General features: G+C 34.0%; 3 protein-coding genes across 4 annotated transcripts; 1 reads left to right on the plus strand and 2 right to left on the minus strand.

Moving 5' to 3' along the window:
* Nucleotides 1-3,179: 3,179 nt before the first annotated feature.
* LOC130969771 (probable calcium-binding protein CML25) lies at nucleotides 3,180-4,129 on the minus strand. The gene has a single exon (XM_057895656.1). It carries the CDS (start codon nucleotides 3,955-3,957, stop codon nucleotides 3,391-3,393), a length of 567 nt encoding a protein of 188 aa, XP_057751639.1. The 5' UTR covers nucleotides 3,958-4,129; the 3' UTR covers nucleotides 3,180-3,390.
* A 3,907-nt stretch (nucleotides 4,130-8,036) lies between these two features.
* On the minus strand, nucleotides 8,037-11,410 carry LOC130966377 (NADH dehydrogenase [ubiquinone] iron-sulfur protein 8, mitochondrial). Of its 2 annotated transcripts, none has more exons than XM_057891172.1 (9): nucleotides 11,294-11,410; nucleotides 10,917-10,994; nucleotides 10,418-10,496; nucleotides 9,920-9,973; nucleotides 9,733-9,824; nucleotides 9,542-9,655; nucleotides 8,673-8,740; nucleotides 8,481-8,592; nucleotides 8,037-8,374 (listed from the first exon to the last, which is right to left on the minus strand). In XM_057891172.1, the coding sequence occupies exons 2-9, from the start codon at nucleotides 10,968-10,970 to the stop codon at nucleotides 8,279-8,281; spliced, it is 669 nt and encodes a 222-aa protein (XP_057747155.1). In that variant the 5' UTR covers nucleotides 10,971-10,994; nucleotides 11,294-11,410; the 3' UTR covers nucleotides 8,037-8,278. The 2 variants fall into 2 exon arrangements, with proteins under 2 accessions (XP_057747155.1, XP_057747154.1); XM_057891171.1 differs by having other exon boundaries at nucleotides 10,917-10,991; nucleotides 11,294-11,400.
* A 159-nt stretch (nucleotides 11,411-11,569) lies between these two features.
* On the plus strand, nucleotides 11,570-14,970 carry LOC130970498 (uncharacterized). The gene is made up of 10 exons (XM_057896601.1): nucleotides 11,570-11,734; nucleotides 11,967-12,020; nucleotides 12,218-12,295; nucleotides 12,495-12,519; nucleotides 12,617-12,649; nucleotides 12,759-12,880; nucleotides 13,001-13,131; nucleotides 13,754-13,977; nucleotides 14,318-14,568; nucleotides 14,678-14,970. Exons 2-10 carry the CDS (start codon nucleotides 12,018-12,020, stop codon nucleotides 14,765-14,767), a joined length of 957 nt encoding a protein of 318 aa, XP_057752584.1. The 5' UTR covers nucleotides 11,570-11,734; nucleotides 11,967-12,017; the 3' UTR covers nucleotides 14,768-14,970.
* The last annotated feature ends 372 nt before the right edge of the window (nucleotides 14,971-15,342 follow it).

Genomic DNA, 15,342 nt, shown 5'->3' on the forward strand with positions numbered 1-15,342 from the left:
TATTAAAAATTATTTTACAAGAAATTTAAAGTTAAAATCATTTGATTTTTTTTATTTAATATAACTTAACTTGGTATGATAGTAATAGCTAGGAATTAACAATTAAGTATAATCAAAGTTATTCTTTTATTTTTACTTGAATCTCAACTTGATCATCAAATTATCAATTAACTCAAAAAGCTAATTGAATTTCTACTTTATAGTTAGACTAACTTAATATACACATTCATGTGGTACATACATATTATTTTTCTTTGATTTATAATGTGTTATGTGTGCAAAACCGTGTTAACAAAAAAAATATGTCAAATTTGTATTTTCCGTTAGTGAGTTATCGCGAAAAATTTGGAGATTGATTTGAATGATTATTCTGTTAAGAAATAAATAGTAGACTGATTTGTTTGTTGAAGTAAAATCTTAAAGATATTTTTGTGTATTAATTTTTTTTAAAAAACTAATATGTCAACTTTTAAAATATTTAGGAATTAATTTGAGTAATTACTCTTATAACTTTAAAGAATACAATTTAATTTAATATTTATTAAAAATTAGATTAATTTATTAGATAATTTTATCTTTTTAATGAATTTTAATTTTTCATAATTAAAATTATTGATACTTAAATATTTTATACTAAAATATGATATGTTATTAAAAGACTTTTAGATAATCTTAAAGGTTTTAAACAAAAAAATGAAGAAATTGACAAAGGACAAAAGAAAAGAGATTAACCTTGCAATAAAAGAAAATTACATAAATATAAAATCCATCATTTGTAAAGAGAAAATAAAAAAGATGGAAGAAATCTTAAAGAAAAAAAAACGCATAGTTATTAGAATTGAATTAGTAATCAATTTGATCATATGATCGGGTCACTGGGTTATTGGTTTAATTGGTGGGTCACTAATTATTCAGTTAACTCGGTCATAACTAAAAAAAATTATATAAATAAAATTAAAATTTAAAATATAAGTCTTTACAAACATTAATAATTCAATATCAATTTTTAAACATAACTAATGATCTAAAAAAAGATTTAGGCAGAAACAATTTATTTGGGATGTGCCTGGAAATATTTCCAAATGCTTCTCATTGAAATCTTTGTTAGTGGATCACAACCATCTTTCAGAAAAACATACTAGAGACATTAACAGATCTGTCAAACCTAACAATGCTGGATCTCTCTGCTAATAACTTCAGTGAAAAAATTCCTAGTAATCTTTCTATGATCCCTGGCTTAGTCTACTTCAACGTTTCTGGGAACAACCTTGACGATGAGATACCTCCAGCATTGGGCTCTAGATTCAACAATGCCTCTTCATTTGCAGGTAATGAGAAATTATGTGGGAAGCCGTTAGATAAAAAGTGTGAGGAGATGAGCAAAAACAAACGCAGCAACACAACAACAACTAATGATAATCAACAATTTTAACTATTTAACCAAAGTTCACTAAAATTTTCTCAGGTTCAACAATTCCTCTAAAAAATCAAATAGAATAGCAGCATCCACCAAATTCAACAATAATTCTAACTAAAATTTGCATCAAACCAAAGAAATAACAGAAAGAACAGCAACAAGAACTCTAAAAAAATCAACATTCAACAATAAAAAAGAACAACAACTCTAAAATTTGCTCAGATTCACCGAAATTAACATCAATCCAGAGAAAGACAGCAACAACAACTCTAAAAAATCAACATTCAACAAACAAACAGAAAGAACAGTAACAACTCTAAAATTTGTTCAGGTTCACCAAAATTAGCATCGAAGTAGAGAAATAACAGCAACAAGCCAACAACAACTCCAAAACTAAATGAAACAGCAACAACCACCATATTCACCAAAATTAACATTGAACTAGAGAAAAAATAGAGTTGAAAACTGGAGCTTACCTGGTTGAAAAGACGACCACCACCACTCGAGGGAGCAGATACTGCTTCATTGGTTCTGACGTAGCGAACACAGGGTCACGGACTCACGGTGACAGACTGAGGGAGCGACGAGTTGAGAGACCAAGAGTGACGTCGAGGGAGTGACGAACTGACGAACTGAGAGTGACAAACTGACGTCGAGAGAGTGACGAACTACCGGCGCCGAGCTTAAGAGAGTGACGAGGTGAGGGTGAGGGGTTGCCCGCTGCCGACGCTCAGCTCGAGAGAGCAGAGATAGAGAGACGAGAGCACGAAGCTGGCTTGGGAGTAGTTTCATTCAGTCTCATATGCAAGGCTTAGGGTTCAAAGAAGGAGGAGTGGGGGTGGGGTCTGAAATGATGCCGTTTTAGGGAGAAAAATTAATAAACATGACCCGGACCGAGTTGGATTAACCGGCCAGGTCACCAGATTTACATGAAATTCGTCGGGTCAAACCAGGTTCGACCAAATCTGTTGCATGAACGGTTCAACTAGCGGTTCGATCCGGCCAGGTAACCAGATTATTGGATTTTCGGTCGAATCGGCCGGATCGAATCGGATTTGATAACTATGAAAAAAATAGACTCAAGACAAAGTTTAAGAAAATTATAAGATGTGAGAGAGTGTTTCTAAAGAAAATTTCTAACTCTTTGCTCTTTTATCACCTCTCTGTTTAGACATTTTTGACCAATTACTTATTTTCTGAGACATCAACCTCTTCTTTCACCATATTTTTTTAATATGCTACCAGTCTTTATTGATTTGACGTTTTAGTATCGAAATATTCAAGCCCTTTGATACTTTAAATTTGTGGCTAATTTTTTTTTATATGGAAAAAATATTGGTGTTTTTGTTGAAAATGGGAGTATTTGGTGTAATTACAGATGAGTGAATTTTTTAGGTAGGAAGTCAACACGTGGGGGGCGTGTTGGACACGTGACAGCATCTTAACCAACACGAAGGGGGCGTGTTGGACAATGTCCATAATACTGTAAAACACTTTAAATATCAATATTCAACTAAAATACTATCTCTCTTTCCATATTAAAAATAATTTCTGTAAATTTGTCTTGGATTGAATTTTTTTGTTGCATAAAATTTTATGACGTCAACATAAAAGACATGTCGAATCTTCTTACACATCTCTATCTTTGATAGCATCTTTTTTTTGTCTGACACAAAATCACTTCAATCCAAATTTTGCCCAATAACACTAATATAGAAAGATTTTAAACTTTTTTTAATTATTATACTTGTAAAATGTGTGATAATATCTAAATCCATAAAAAATACATATGAAAAAGAGATGGTTTGGATCCAGAAATGTTTAAGATTAAAATGTACATGTGTAGTTCTCTTCTTCCCATTAATAAAGATCATTATTTTTGCATCTTTCCCATACAAAAATAAAGAAAGAAGCAAAATGAGAAAGAAATTAGACGAGATTAGCAGCCAGGCAACAAAGGAAGTGTTATTCGTTCAATAATCAGGATCAGGCAAAACTCTGTTGGTGGTGTCGTGGCGAGAACCCATCATCATCATAACCCTAAATTCTTCGAAATCGATCATGCCGTCACCGTCGCTGTCGACGCCGCTGATCATCCTCCTGCACTCTGCCAGCGTGCACTCCTCGCCGAGGCTCCTCATCACGGTGTTAAGCTCCTCCGCCGTGATGGAACCGTTACCATCAATGTCAAACACTGAGAAGGCCTCCTTCAGGTTCTCAAGGACCTCATCGGAATCCACGCCCTTTGTGTTCAGCTCGATGAACTCCTGGAGGCTGATGTAACCGTCGCCGTCGCCGTCAACCTCGCGGAGCATGTTGATGAGTTCTTGCTCCGTCGCCTTTTGCCCCAGGCTTCCCATTATGGCTCCAAGCTCCGATGCGTCGATCTTGCCGTCGCCGTTAACGTCGAATTTGTGGAAGACTTGTTCGAGCTCGGCGGCCATGCGGGTTCGTGACCGCACCGACATGGAAGTGGATCGTGACGGCGTGGATGACGGGATCAGGTCCTTGTTGCGATTAAACAGGGATCTTAGGCCCATGATTCTATGTTTTTTATTTTTAATTAAAATTTCCAATTTGTTGGAAATTTGAATGAAAGAGGATTTTGTTGGGGTTGGTTTTGGGAAGGAGAGAAATGAGGAGATTGGGAAAAATTGTTAACGGTGTTTGTGAGTGGGTGGGGGCTTCAATCTGTTTTGACTTTTGAGTTTTGACATAATGCGTATCATTTTGCTATATTTGGGAATGGGAGCCGTTACAAATATAGTTAACATGTTCTGTTTCTTTTCTATTATACTATATTTTTCTCTCTAAATTTATCTTTTTTTTTTTAAGATCTTGCTAACAAGTATTCACAAATATTGTTAAAGATATCGTTAGGTAAAAAATTGAATAAAAACATAAAATTTTTAAGATTCTAATAAATACGTTGAATATATTAATCATCTTGGGAAAAAATTATATATATTATTTTCTTAAAATACTTAACTAATTTTCTTTTAGACAAAAAATTTGTTATTAGACGAAGAAAATTAACAATAGTTAAGTTTTAAAGTGATCTTTAAGATTGGTATAGTACATTAAAATTATTTTAAAAATTTCAATTATATTAATTATATTTTTAAAATTGACAAAATTACACTACGTTAGTCTTTAATCCATTTTTCGTTAATGGCTGACATGAATTTATGATATAGTCTGTTAATAACATGTGACACTTTATGGTTTCACTACGTATAATGATATAACGATGATTTGATCAGTGACATATGACATACTTGTGTCATATGTCACAATATTATTTGACTACATGTCAGTTTGTACCACGTGTGACAACATTATTCGTCTATATGTCATTCACTATGTTATGATAGTAAATGTATCAAATTTGTCTAGAAAATGGATCCTCTCAATTTTGTTAATAATTGAGAGAGTAAAGTGTGATCTCTTACAATTAATTATATAAGTGGGATCAAAAATAAATATAAAAGAGAAAGCAATGAAGGGTTAAAGATCACACTTTACACTCTCAATTTTTTTTAACAATTAAGAGGATCCATTTCAATTGTTCTCTGAATTTCAATTTTAAAACAAACTGAAACCTTCGCGACCATTTTGTAGCGAAAAAAAGACCGAAAATAAAATAAATTTTCGACCTCTACATTAGAAAGCAAAATCGTACTTAATCCTTATTTCTCCCTATAAATACTCCTAACAACAATAAATTTAGGTATTTTTCAACCCAACGTTTATACAAATCAGATTAAACTCTTGCTGATTTAGACATCGGAGTTCATTGCAGTTATTCCCAACTATCGTCTTGAAGTTGACGTGAAGGGATTCAAGCACCCTCTTGTCAATTATCATCCCCAAACTCTTGCTGATTTAAGTATGTCTCATAACAATGATTATGTTATATAATAAAAGAATTATATAATTGATTAAAAAAATCATATTTTTTTAAGTAAAAAAAAAAAGCGTATATTTCATAGGAATCAAAAAAATAAAAAAGTATATTTTTATTATTAATTTCTTGTTAAAACACACGTATTTTTGGACGAAAATAAAAATATCTTTAATCAATCGATGTTAAATTATTGGAGAAAAAAATTGTATAATTAAAACTAAGATCTTAAACATTTTATAAAAGTACTAGTATTTAAACAATATGTAAAAAAATAGAATTGAAATGAGTGTATCTAAATATACAAAAAATAAAAAATAAAAAAACTGAAATTTGGTACAAGATATTAAATTTTAGGAACTAAAATGAGTCTATTAATGTAAAAGGGAGTGTTAGGTAAACAATGACCATCTTGAACAACATGAACAACCACCAATTAAATAAAAACACATTACACTTCTAAATTAACTATCTAAATCTTAATATTAAAATAACCATATGTACACCTAATGAAATGAACATCCGATATATCTATTGTTTACATTGTTTAATATTTTCATTGTCAACCTATACTTTTCCTATTGTAAAATAAGTATCCAATTTGGTGCATTTACAATGATGAGTTGATGACATAACAGATGGCACATGGATGAATAGTATTGTGACACATGGCATAAGATAATTTTGTATTCAAAACCACGTTTACAAGCAATAATTCTCTTAGTTTCTGCGTTCACTAACTGGCATTTAGCCATTGACTCTAAACCATTATTTTTCTTCTACCAACTTTACCCTTTATAAATATCATTGTTTTATTTAAGAAATTCTTATTATTTCTCTTTATATAAGCTCTTTTTCTATTATTTATTATTTTAATTTTTTTGTTTGACATTATACACTTTTATAATTGTGATTTTTGTGTATAATATTTATTATCTTTTTATAATATAATTTATTAATCCCATTAAATAAAGTAAATTAAATAAAAAATTTAACCATAAATAATAATAATAATAATAATAATAATAATAAAAAATTATAACATACTAAAAAAGTACGAAGAATACTAAAACAAATACTGTATAAAAAACATACCAAAAAAAAGTATAAAAAAATTAAACATATTTAAAAAAATAACATAATTTAATGTCATATTTTTTTAATAATTACCTATTTAAAAATAATTTTAACTAATATTATTCAAATAATATTTATTTTATTAAAATCAATTTTGATATAAAATTAACAAACAAAATCAAGTTAACACAAACTCACTTCTACTCAAAATCAATTTTATAAAATTACTTTCATTTAAACTTCACTTTAATTTGCCAAACGTCAATCCAAACACACAAAAAAGCCGTGTGGACAGAACAAAGAACCCTATGTAGATAGCACTTTGAAATTTGAACTCGCTTTGCAAGATATCTCTACCTTGGTGCACAAGATTGTCAAACACGCGAGTTTAGGTAAACTCGTGGAGCTGACCTAAACTCGACTCGTAGACTCATATGAGTTTATTTGTTATAATTGTTTTGTAAAAAAATATATATATCGTGTATAATATATATGTTTACTCAATTATAGACATTAAAACTCAACAATTCCAACGTAAAAAAAATAATAAATTAACATAATATTACAATTATAACAAGTATTCTAGAACACACATTCAAAATTTTCAGTTATTACATAATTATCCACTAATGGTTACAAAGTTATCTACTATCAAAGTTGGTAAATTCAGATTTGAGATTTTAGAGTTTCAGACATTCAGATTCAATAACAAGTAACAATTAACTAACACTAACAAGTATCAACTGCAAATTACAAGAAGTGACAATTAAGAATAAACTAAACTAACACTAACAAGTAACAACTACAACTACAACATGCAGCAATTCAGTAACTATTTTTTTTAAAACATACCTAAATCTTAATGGCTAAATGGAGTAAGCTCAGTTGAGGAACCAGTCATTGTTGTGCTGTGCAAGCAGACAAGAACGAACGGCAGTAGAGTACACGATGAACCGGCAGAGGAAGCGACGACCGAAAGAGGTTGCAACGAATGACGGCAACGTGGCGATGGAAGAGTTTCCACGAGTCCATGAGATTTGATGCATAACAGAGTCAATAGAGAGAAGAATGAGAGAGTGAGAATGTGTGAGAGCAAGAGAGAGAGAGAGAGAGAGAGAGTGACGAGCTATTTGGAAAACGGCAAATGACGAACGACAGCGAGGGACAGACGAAACGCGAAGAGGGATTGGAAAAGAGAATGACTAAGTGAGTGCGGCGAGTAAAGTGAGGGAATTTAGCTATTTAGGATTGCGTTCATACGTTATTCCCTTTTTTCCTTTTTTTTGGAGCAAAACGGCTCCATTTTTGCGAAGTTATTCCCTTTTTTCCTTTTTTTTGGAGCCAAAACGGCTCCATTTTTGCGAAGAAGGCCAACAAAGCAAACTCACTGACTCGCCTGTAAACTCGCAAATTTAACCTAGTTTATGCAAATTTACCCGAGTTTACTCGAGTCTACCCATAAACGAATTTGTGTCCAAGTTAACTCGATTCCACTACCTAAACTCGTACGAATTTACAAGTTAACTCAGAGTTTGACAACAATGTTGGTGTTTTTGTTTAAGCATTTGGCTGTTTCATTAGCCTTTAGCATTGTTTGGTTTTGTTTATAATGCGAAGCCATTGGCCTTGTTCTACCAATAAGACCGAATTAAAGATGTATCATCTATTTTTTTTGTTGGAAGCTTTAATGACATCTAGTTCTTCAATTATTTCATTTGTTCAACATCTCAAGATGATAAATATCATCACCATGCATCCTTACTAGCAACGCAACGATACATAAAACAAAAAACTCATGCAACAAATCCATTAATACATACAAATCTTTACGACCATACACTGATCATATTATTTATCAAAACTCAACTACCCGAGAACAATCAGCGATAAAGGCTTTCAGATCTCAGGTTCTCCGCTATTTCAGTTTCCCATCGATCTCCATTCTCAAGTAGCTTCTCTTTGTCATAAAGTAGCTCCTGTAATGGTTAAACAGGCAACAAATAAGAAAGGAAAGGAACAGTAACAGGCATCCACCAACGAAGCACATTTGCATGATTGATCATGGATGAGAAAGAAATGAACCTCATGAGTCTCTGTAGCAAATTCAAAGTTTGGCCCTTCAACAATGGCATCAACAGGGCACGCCTCTTGACAAAATCCACAATAGATGCACTTGGTCATGTCAATATCATACCTGAAAGATTTAAGAAGTAAGACAGCAAGAAAGACGAGTGAAGGAAGTAGAAAAGGTCATAGGCAAAGGAGGTAATTCACCGAGTTGTCCTGCGACTGCCATCTTCTCGTTCCTCAGCCTCAATTGTGATTGCTTGTGCAGGGCATATCTGATAGATAAAAGATACGTTACTTAAACACTGTTAGACAGACCCAATAAAATATTTTGGTGAGAGAGAGAAAGAGAGAGAGGACAAAATGACAGTGATACAGTTGGAGGCTCTATTCAGAGACATGGAATATTCAGAGTATGAAAATTGACGTTCATTAATAAATCAGTTATCTTGAGTATCCAGCACTTTCAGAATTTCTAGAAGAAATGAGAGTTTCTACCAAATTGGCATCACTTGCCTATCATGTGATATTTATCTGCTTTCAAATTCACTATGTAGGGACATTACATGATTCACTCATTTGAGCTCACATCCTATGTTTAGAGACCTCATCCAGACATTCCTCTTGCACATCCTTCATCTTAATTTCTCACAATGACCCTAGCCTCTGATGTAGGAGATTCAACAGTAATAACAGGAATATTTAACGCAATACTATTATCATAAAGAAAAATTTCCCTATCATCAGACTCCAAAGATTAAAGGGTTTGATAGTTCTCTGAGGATACCTCCGTATGGATCCCTATCTTGATACCCAAATTTAATTAATACAAAACAGACTTTTCAAAGTTGCAGATCAATTAGAATGATTTCCAGGACATGATCATTAACAATAGACTAATATGCACACTATATGTCACTAACCTACAACCAACATAAAAAATAAACAAACTTGAAAAGGTTAGTATTAGAACAGGTTAGACGCTATCATGCATATGCCATACAGCAGTAACCACACACTCAAAACACCACTGTTAAACCAAAATTATGAGATCAGAAAAATAATAAAATCCTTACAGCTTCACAAAGTTTGCAAGCAATGCAGCGTTCCTCTCCTGTTGGATATCGTCGCAGTGCATGTTCACCACGGAAACGAGGGCTCAAAGGGCCTTTCTCAAATGGATAATTGATCTGAATTATAGAAATCACGCTTTAAACTAGAATCTTTAATGGTTTTGACTTTTTACCATTTGTTAGACAACACTTACTGTGACTTTTGTGTCAAAGAAGTATTTCAGCGTTAACATTAGACCCCGAACCATTTCAGTCAGAAACAGGGTATTGATGCTACGCTCAAAAACTGCAGGCATAGGATTAATAAAAAAGTCAATTTACATTTAATGGGCAAGAGAAAGATAAAAGAAAACAGAGAATGTTAGACTCGCAAATAAATACCAGAACTCCAATCCTTTGAAAGTTCCTTAGCTAGTTGCTCTCTTTCTTCATCATCTGCAGTTTGTGCAGAAGAAAATTAAGATATATACAAATACACATTGAAAGCAGTTAGGAGTCAAGTAGATTTCTAAATAGACACATAAAAATGATAGTACTGTAGAAGGTATTACATCAACTAAGATGGACCATCTTTATTAATTCTAACCATTTTTTTAGAAACTGCTTCCTTGACCTGCTTAATTGGATTAATGCTTTCAATTTTTTTGGTGCCCCCCCTGGGGGGAAGAGGCACATGTGAGTTTTAACACCTTCAACTTCCAAGCGACCCCATATTGACCCATCCAAAGAACCAAATACTCGATCATGATTGTCATAAAACCGATTTGGCATATAAAACAACCAAAATACATTTAAGATTGTTCTCAACAATTCCGCAAGCTAACCTTCCATATAAATGAAGGAAATATTTGGGCGAATTGGCGAGGAAAAAGACAAGACCTTTTTTGGTAGAGAAGGAGTGTGCATTGAATCGAAGGGCATAGTTTTGTGAGTTATGCAGCCCTTGACCAGCTACAGCCTAAACAAAGCAGAACAACGAGGGTTAAATGCCAATAGTTAGCTAAACAACAATCTCCCTACAACAGAATTCATTCAAACATTCACCCTAAGATTTCATATCTTGCAAATGATCAGAATCATCACCCCAAAAAGAAAAAAGACCAGTAAAAGAAGAAGAAAATTAGACCATAAATCTTAACGCGTTAATAGGCGATCAAATCATAAAAGGAAAAAAAAAAATCCGGTTACCTGCTGAAATCAAAGAAACAAAATTAGGATGCTAGGGGAAGATATTCACTGTATATAAATAATCATTTGGGTCTCTTAACTTCCCCAACGTCTAATTCCGAGTTTTGTGTTCTTACTTAGTTTAACAGGGAACTAGGAGCTGGGAGTGGTGAATTTATGATTCATGAATGGAAAATCAAATGAATCTTACCAGCTGGCGGGTACGAAGAGCAAGAAGTGACTTCCGAGCCAAGAATGCTGCCATTTAGCCAGGTGCAACGACGAGCTACTGTCCCAAAACCGGAGAATTAAAAATAAAAAAAAAATCTGGAACGGTTCTTACACTGTTTATTTCAAATTACTAAATAAACAAGTTTGGTTTAATCAAAGGAAATTGATAAAATCAAAATACAGATAGCGAAGACTTGCTCGAATTTATTACCAAGAACCCTAAGATAAGAGATTTGAGATGGATAGTGATTATTTTCAAATCGAAATCGTTATCGGAGCTATGTATTAAACCCTAATTGAATCACATTGTGCAAGGGGAAAAGGAAAGTAAAATGGAAACAAGGGAAAGTGTGGTACCAGCAGCGGTAACGTGGATTCCTTCTTCTCTGCAACTCTTTGAGGTTAGTGCTGTGTTGCGATTTCGTGGTTCAGAAATGGGGAATGCAAATTCGGGAATCAATTAATCAAAGATGCCAAACAGCCGATTAAGGCCATATTATTTTTGGGCCGCCGTGAACCGACATAATATGTTTTGGTCACATATATTTGGGCCTGGGTTTCTGCTTACACGTGTACCCATTACGTTTGGGCCTATAAAGGGCCCAAAGAATGGGCAGAAACAGAAGCAGAGCAGTGAGATAGCGTGCACGTCACGCACCTAAGCACAGCCGTTTGGGTTGGGTTTCGCTGATCATCATCTACCACCTACTGCCGAGAACTCAAAAATATTCCTTAATCCCCTTTCTTCTTTGCTTCTTTCTCACTTCTTCTTCTGTTTTCAGATCAAGCTAACTTCAGGTGATTCATTCCTTCCCTTCTGTTCCCTTCCCTTTTCGTTTCTCTATTTCCTCGCTAATTCCAATTTGTTTGGTTCAATTCCCTAAATCCAATCTTCCCCTTCCATGCAACTGGACTGTACTATGATAGTGTTTCTGCCACCTAGGGAATCGGAATGCTTCGCACGCTTCCCTTTCTCCTAGGGTTTCGTCTAATTTTGATTCCAGCTAATCGTGGTTTACTCTTGTTACAGGGTGCAGTAAGGGTTGATCCTCTTGTCTAATAATCACAGCAATAGCGAAAAATGGTATGCTTTCTAATGTAATATTGCCACAAACGATAATTTATATTGTTTAGTTCTCATTGATGATTTATCTCAGCTCCTTTTTTGCTGTTCTGATTGCGTGCAAAGATGTAGAATATGGATGTAGTGATGATGATGATGATATTATCTTGTGGTTTAATTTTAATTTATCTATCTACTGGGCTCTACACTTGTCACAGTTTTTTGATGGATATGGATATCATGGGACATCATTTGAGCAGACTTACCGATGTTACCCTGCTTCGTTTATTGAGAAGGTAGCATTAACTTTATGCATCCCTTGCTAAGTTTTTCTTGTCAATAAAATATGAGATTTCAATTCTAAGGATCACCAATCAAATTGGCTTAACCTGTAACAGCTAATGCATAGAGTTTGTAGGTATCTTAAAACAAATATTTCTTAAAGTAATCTTACTTTTTTTGGTTCTTTCTCTTTTTCTCCTATTAAACTTGCAGCCCCAACTCGAAAGTGGTGATAAAAGTAAGTTTCTGTGTCCATGCTTGATCTGATTGGAATATCATGTGTTGTTTGTTCCCTTTCTGAGATAAAAATCAAATTCTTTTCTTTTGTGCTTCAGTTATAATGCCTCCATCAGCACTTGATCGTCTAGGTAAGTTATGTTTCAGTCTTTGTATATGTTGCGTAGTGTCCCCCCCCCCCCCCCCCCCAAAAAAAATGATTGATGAGTCTATCGTACTAATATCAATTTTAATTTGCAGCATCACTGCATATTGATTATCCAATGTTGTTTGAACTTCGGAATGATGCTGCTGAGCGGGTTTCTCACTGTGGAGTTTTGGAGTTCATAGCAGAAGAAGGCATGATATACATGCCATATTGGGTAGGCATTCAAAAGTAATTGTTAGTGAATATGCTTGTTAGCTTGTTCACTTGGTTGGTTCTACCTTGAATTTTAGTTGTTCTAGTAGATGATGCTTCTTCTAAGTTAGTTGATTTACAGATGATGGAGAACATGCTTCTACAAGAGGGGAGCATTGTAAGAGTGAAAAATGTGACCCTACCGAAGGGGACATATGTTAAGTTACAACCTCACACAAAGGATTTCTTGGATATTTCTAATCCTAAAGCTATGTGAGTGGTTATTATGTTCTTGGATGTAAGATTAATATGGCTATACTATTACTTGATCAATGTGAGTGTCTATTGCAAGGGTGGAATTTTGGTATTTTGATAGTTTCATTACCAAGTAGCCATCAGAAGCTTTTGGTAGGAATTTTTTTATGTTTGCTGCAAAACTTCGGATTTGAAAACTGAGCTAGACCTCCCCCCCCCCCCAAACACAACAAACAAACAAAAAAAAGATGGCATGTTAATCCATGTTTGGTGGTTGTTTATAAAGAGATAAAGTGAATCTTATTTGGTGGTCATATTGATATATCAGTGACTTCTCATTTCCTGATTTCAAGAACATTTGCATGTTTGGTGATTGATATCTATGTTCTTCATTTGTGTTATGTACTGAAATGTAAAAAGTGTGTGGGAACTAATAGTACTATATATAAAATGGCGCACAGCTTGATATTACTGTTTATTAAATTCCTGTAGACAAGTGGACCTAGGAAGTAATTATTGCTTGTTCCCTATGGTTTTGTATTGTTTTGTTTGTGTCTTTACATCGCCATTAGTTCTGTATTTCATTTCCATGCTGGCTGGCATTAGATCTTCATGTAGATATCTGTACTTTTTAATGCAGATTAGAAACAACATTGAGGAATTTTTCCTGCTTGACCACCGGAGATAGCATTATGGTTGCTTACAACAACAAGAAGTATTACATAGATATTATAGAAACAAAGCCTGCCAATGCTATAAGCATCATTGAGACTGACTGTGAGGTGGACTTTGCTCCTCCTCTAGATTATAAGGAACCTGAAAAGCCCTCTCTACCAGCTTCTTCTGGCAAGGCAGCAGCCGCTGGTACGTAGCATGAACTTTTTTTGTGTGTTGTGTGCATGTGTGTTTTTTGTTATGCCAGAGCATTTTTGTCTACTCTCTCTCTCTCTCCAGATTGATTTCCTCTCTCACTGTGGCGGTTCCACAATACTTTAGAAAAAAGTATTGACAGAGGGTAATGTGGAAAATATTATTGTTTTAAGTATCTTACCAAGACTTGGAAATTTTGTGGTAACAAATACTTGTTGAAGTTGAAGCTCGTGTTGTTTACATACATTGATGCTCCTTAATAGTCAAGATCACAGTATTAGTGCTGCTTCTGTTTTGAAGACTTCAACTTGTATTTATTTATTTATTTCTACAGTTGAAGAGACCCCTGCTGAGACTGAGCCCAAGTTTAACCCATTTTCTGGGGCTGGGAGACGCTTGGATGGAAAGCCATTGAACTATCAGCCTCCTCCGGTTTCTTCTTCGGGTTCTAAGGACAAGAAACCTGATGCCCCAAATGTTAATTCACACTCGTCTGCAGCGTCTAGTTCACAAAGTAATGCTCGTCAAGCTCAGGGCAAGCTTGTGTTTGGGTCAAATGCAAACCGTACTAAAGATACGGGAAAAGTAATTCTGCAACTTCTTGCTTATATTTCAAATCATACGCTATCTTCGAACTCATTGTGCCTTGTGTTCTTTGATGGACTGCTAAGGTCTACAATTTGTGTCTTTGCAGGCAAAACAGTCAAAAGAAGAGCCACCTAAAGAGAAAGAAGAAAATAAATTTCAGCCTTTCACTGGAAAGAAGTATTCTTTACGGGGTTAATTTATATAATATCATTGCTTTCATAACTTTATAATGTAATTTATTTCGTTCATCGGTGCAAGGAACCCGGTCTACTGCAGAACTATGTATTTTTCAGTGTAATATAAGCAGATTATAAGACCCAGTAGACGCTACAAATTACCTCAGTTTCCTTGATGGTTTGTGGATGAAAGTTCTTGACAACTGAAGAAAGTTTTCAATCATGTTTTGTGTGGGAGGTAACCATGCTCGAATTATTTTGCTTGTGATATTAAAGAAGGGTGCGAGTAATTTAATTGGCTTCTTTCCAATTAGTGAATTGACTTACATTTTTTATTCGTCAATTTATTTATTATATTTAGAGAAATTGAAGATATGATACTAATTAGAATGATAAATAATAGGATCGTTTGGGCACAATAATTATAGTACAACTTTACAAGTGATTTATAATTAATTAGTTTTTAGGATTGGAAGAGAAATGTCATGCAGGATGCAACAGTATGCTTTCGACTTTAGTTGTTGAAAACAATTTAAGCCTTCTACTTCTAGCTGTTCAGCAGAATCAGCTTACAGTTTTTGTGCCGGCACCGATC

The sequence above is a fragment of the Arachis stenosperma genome, chromosome 3 (genome assembly GCF_014773155.1).
Source record: "Arachis stenosperma cultivar V10309 chromosome 3, arast.V10309.gnm1.PFL2, whole genome shotgun sequence".
Lineage (NCBI taxonomy): Eukaryota > Viridiplantae > Streptophyta > Magnoliopsida > Fabales > Fabaceae > Arachis > Arachis stenosperma.

Coding starts and splice junctions, on each gene's coding strand:
- LOC130969771 (XM_057895656.1), bottom strand. CDS start 3,957: ATGGGCCTAAGATCCCTGTTTAATCGCAACAAGGACCTGATCCCGTCA.
- LOC130966377 (XM_057891172.1), bottom strand. CDS start 10,970: ATGGCAGCATTCTTGGCTCGGAAGTCACTTCTTGCTCTTCGTACCCGC. Junction 9,656..9,732: donor TCTTTGACACAAAAGTCACA/GTAAGTGTTGTC, acceptor TCTATAATTCAG/ATCAATTATCCATTTGAGAA. Junction 8,593..8,672: donor GGCAGTCGCAGGACAACTCG/GTGAATTACCTC, acceptor TAAATCTTTCAG/GTATGATATTGACATGACCA.
- LOC130970498 (XM_057896601.1), top strand. Junction 12,650..12,758: donor ATCAGCACTTGATCGTCTAG/GTAAGTTATGTT, acceptor TTTAATTTGCAG/CATCACTGCATATTGATTAT. Junction 13,978..14,317: donor TGGCAAGGCAGCAGCCGCTG/GTACGTAGCATG, acceptor TTATTTCTACAG/TTGAAGAGACCCCTGCTGAG.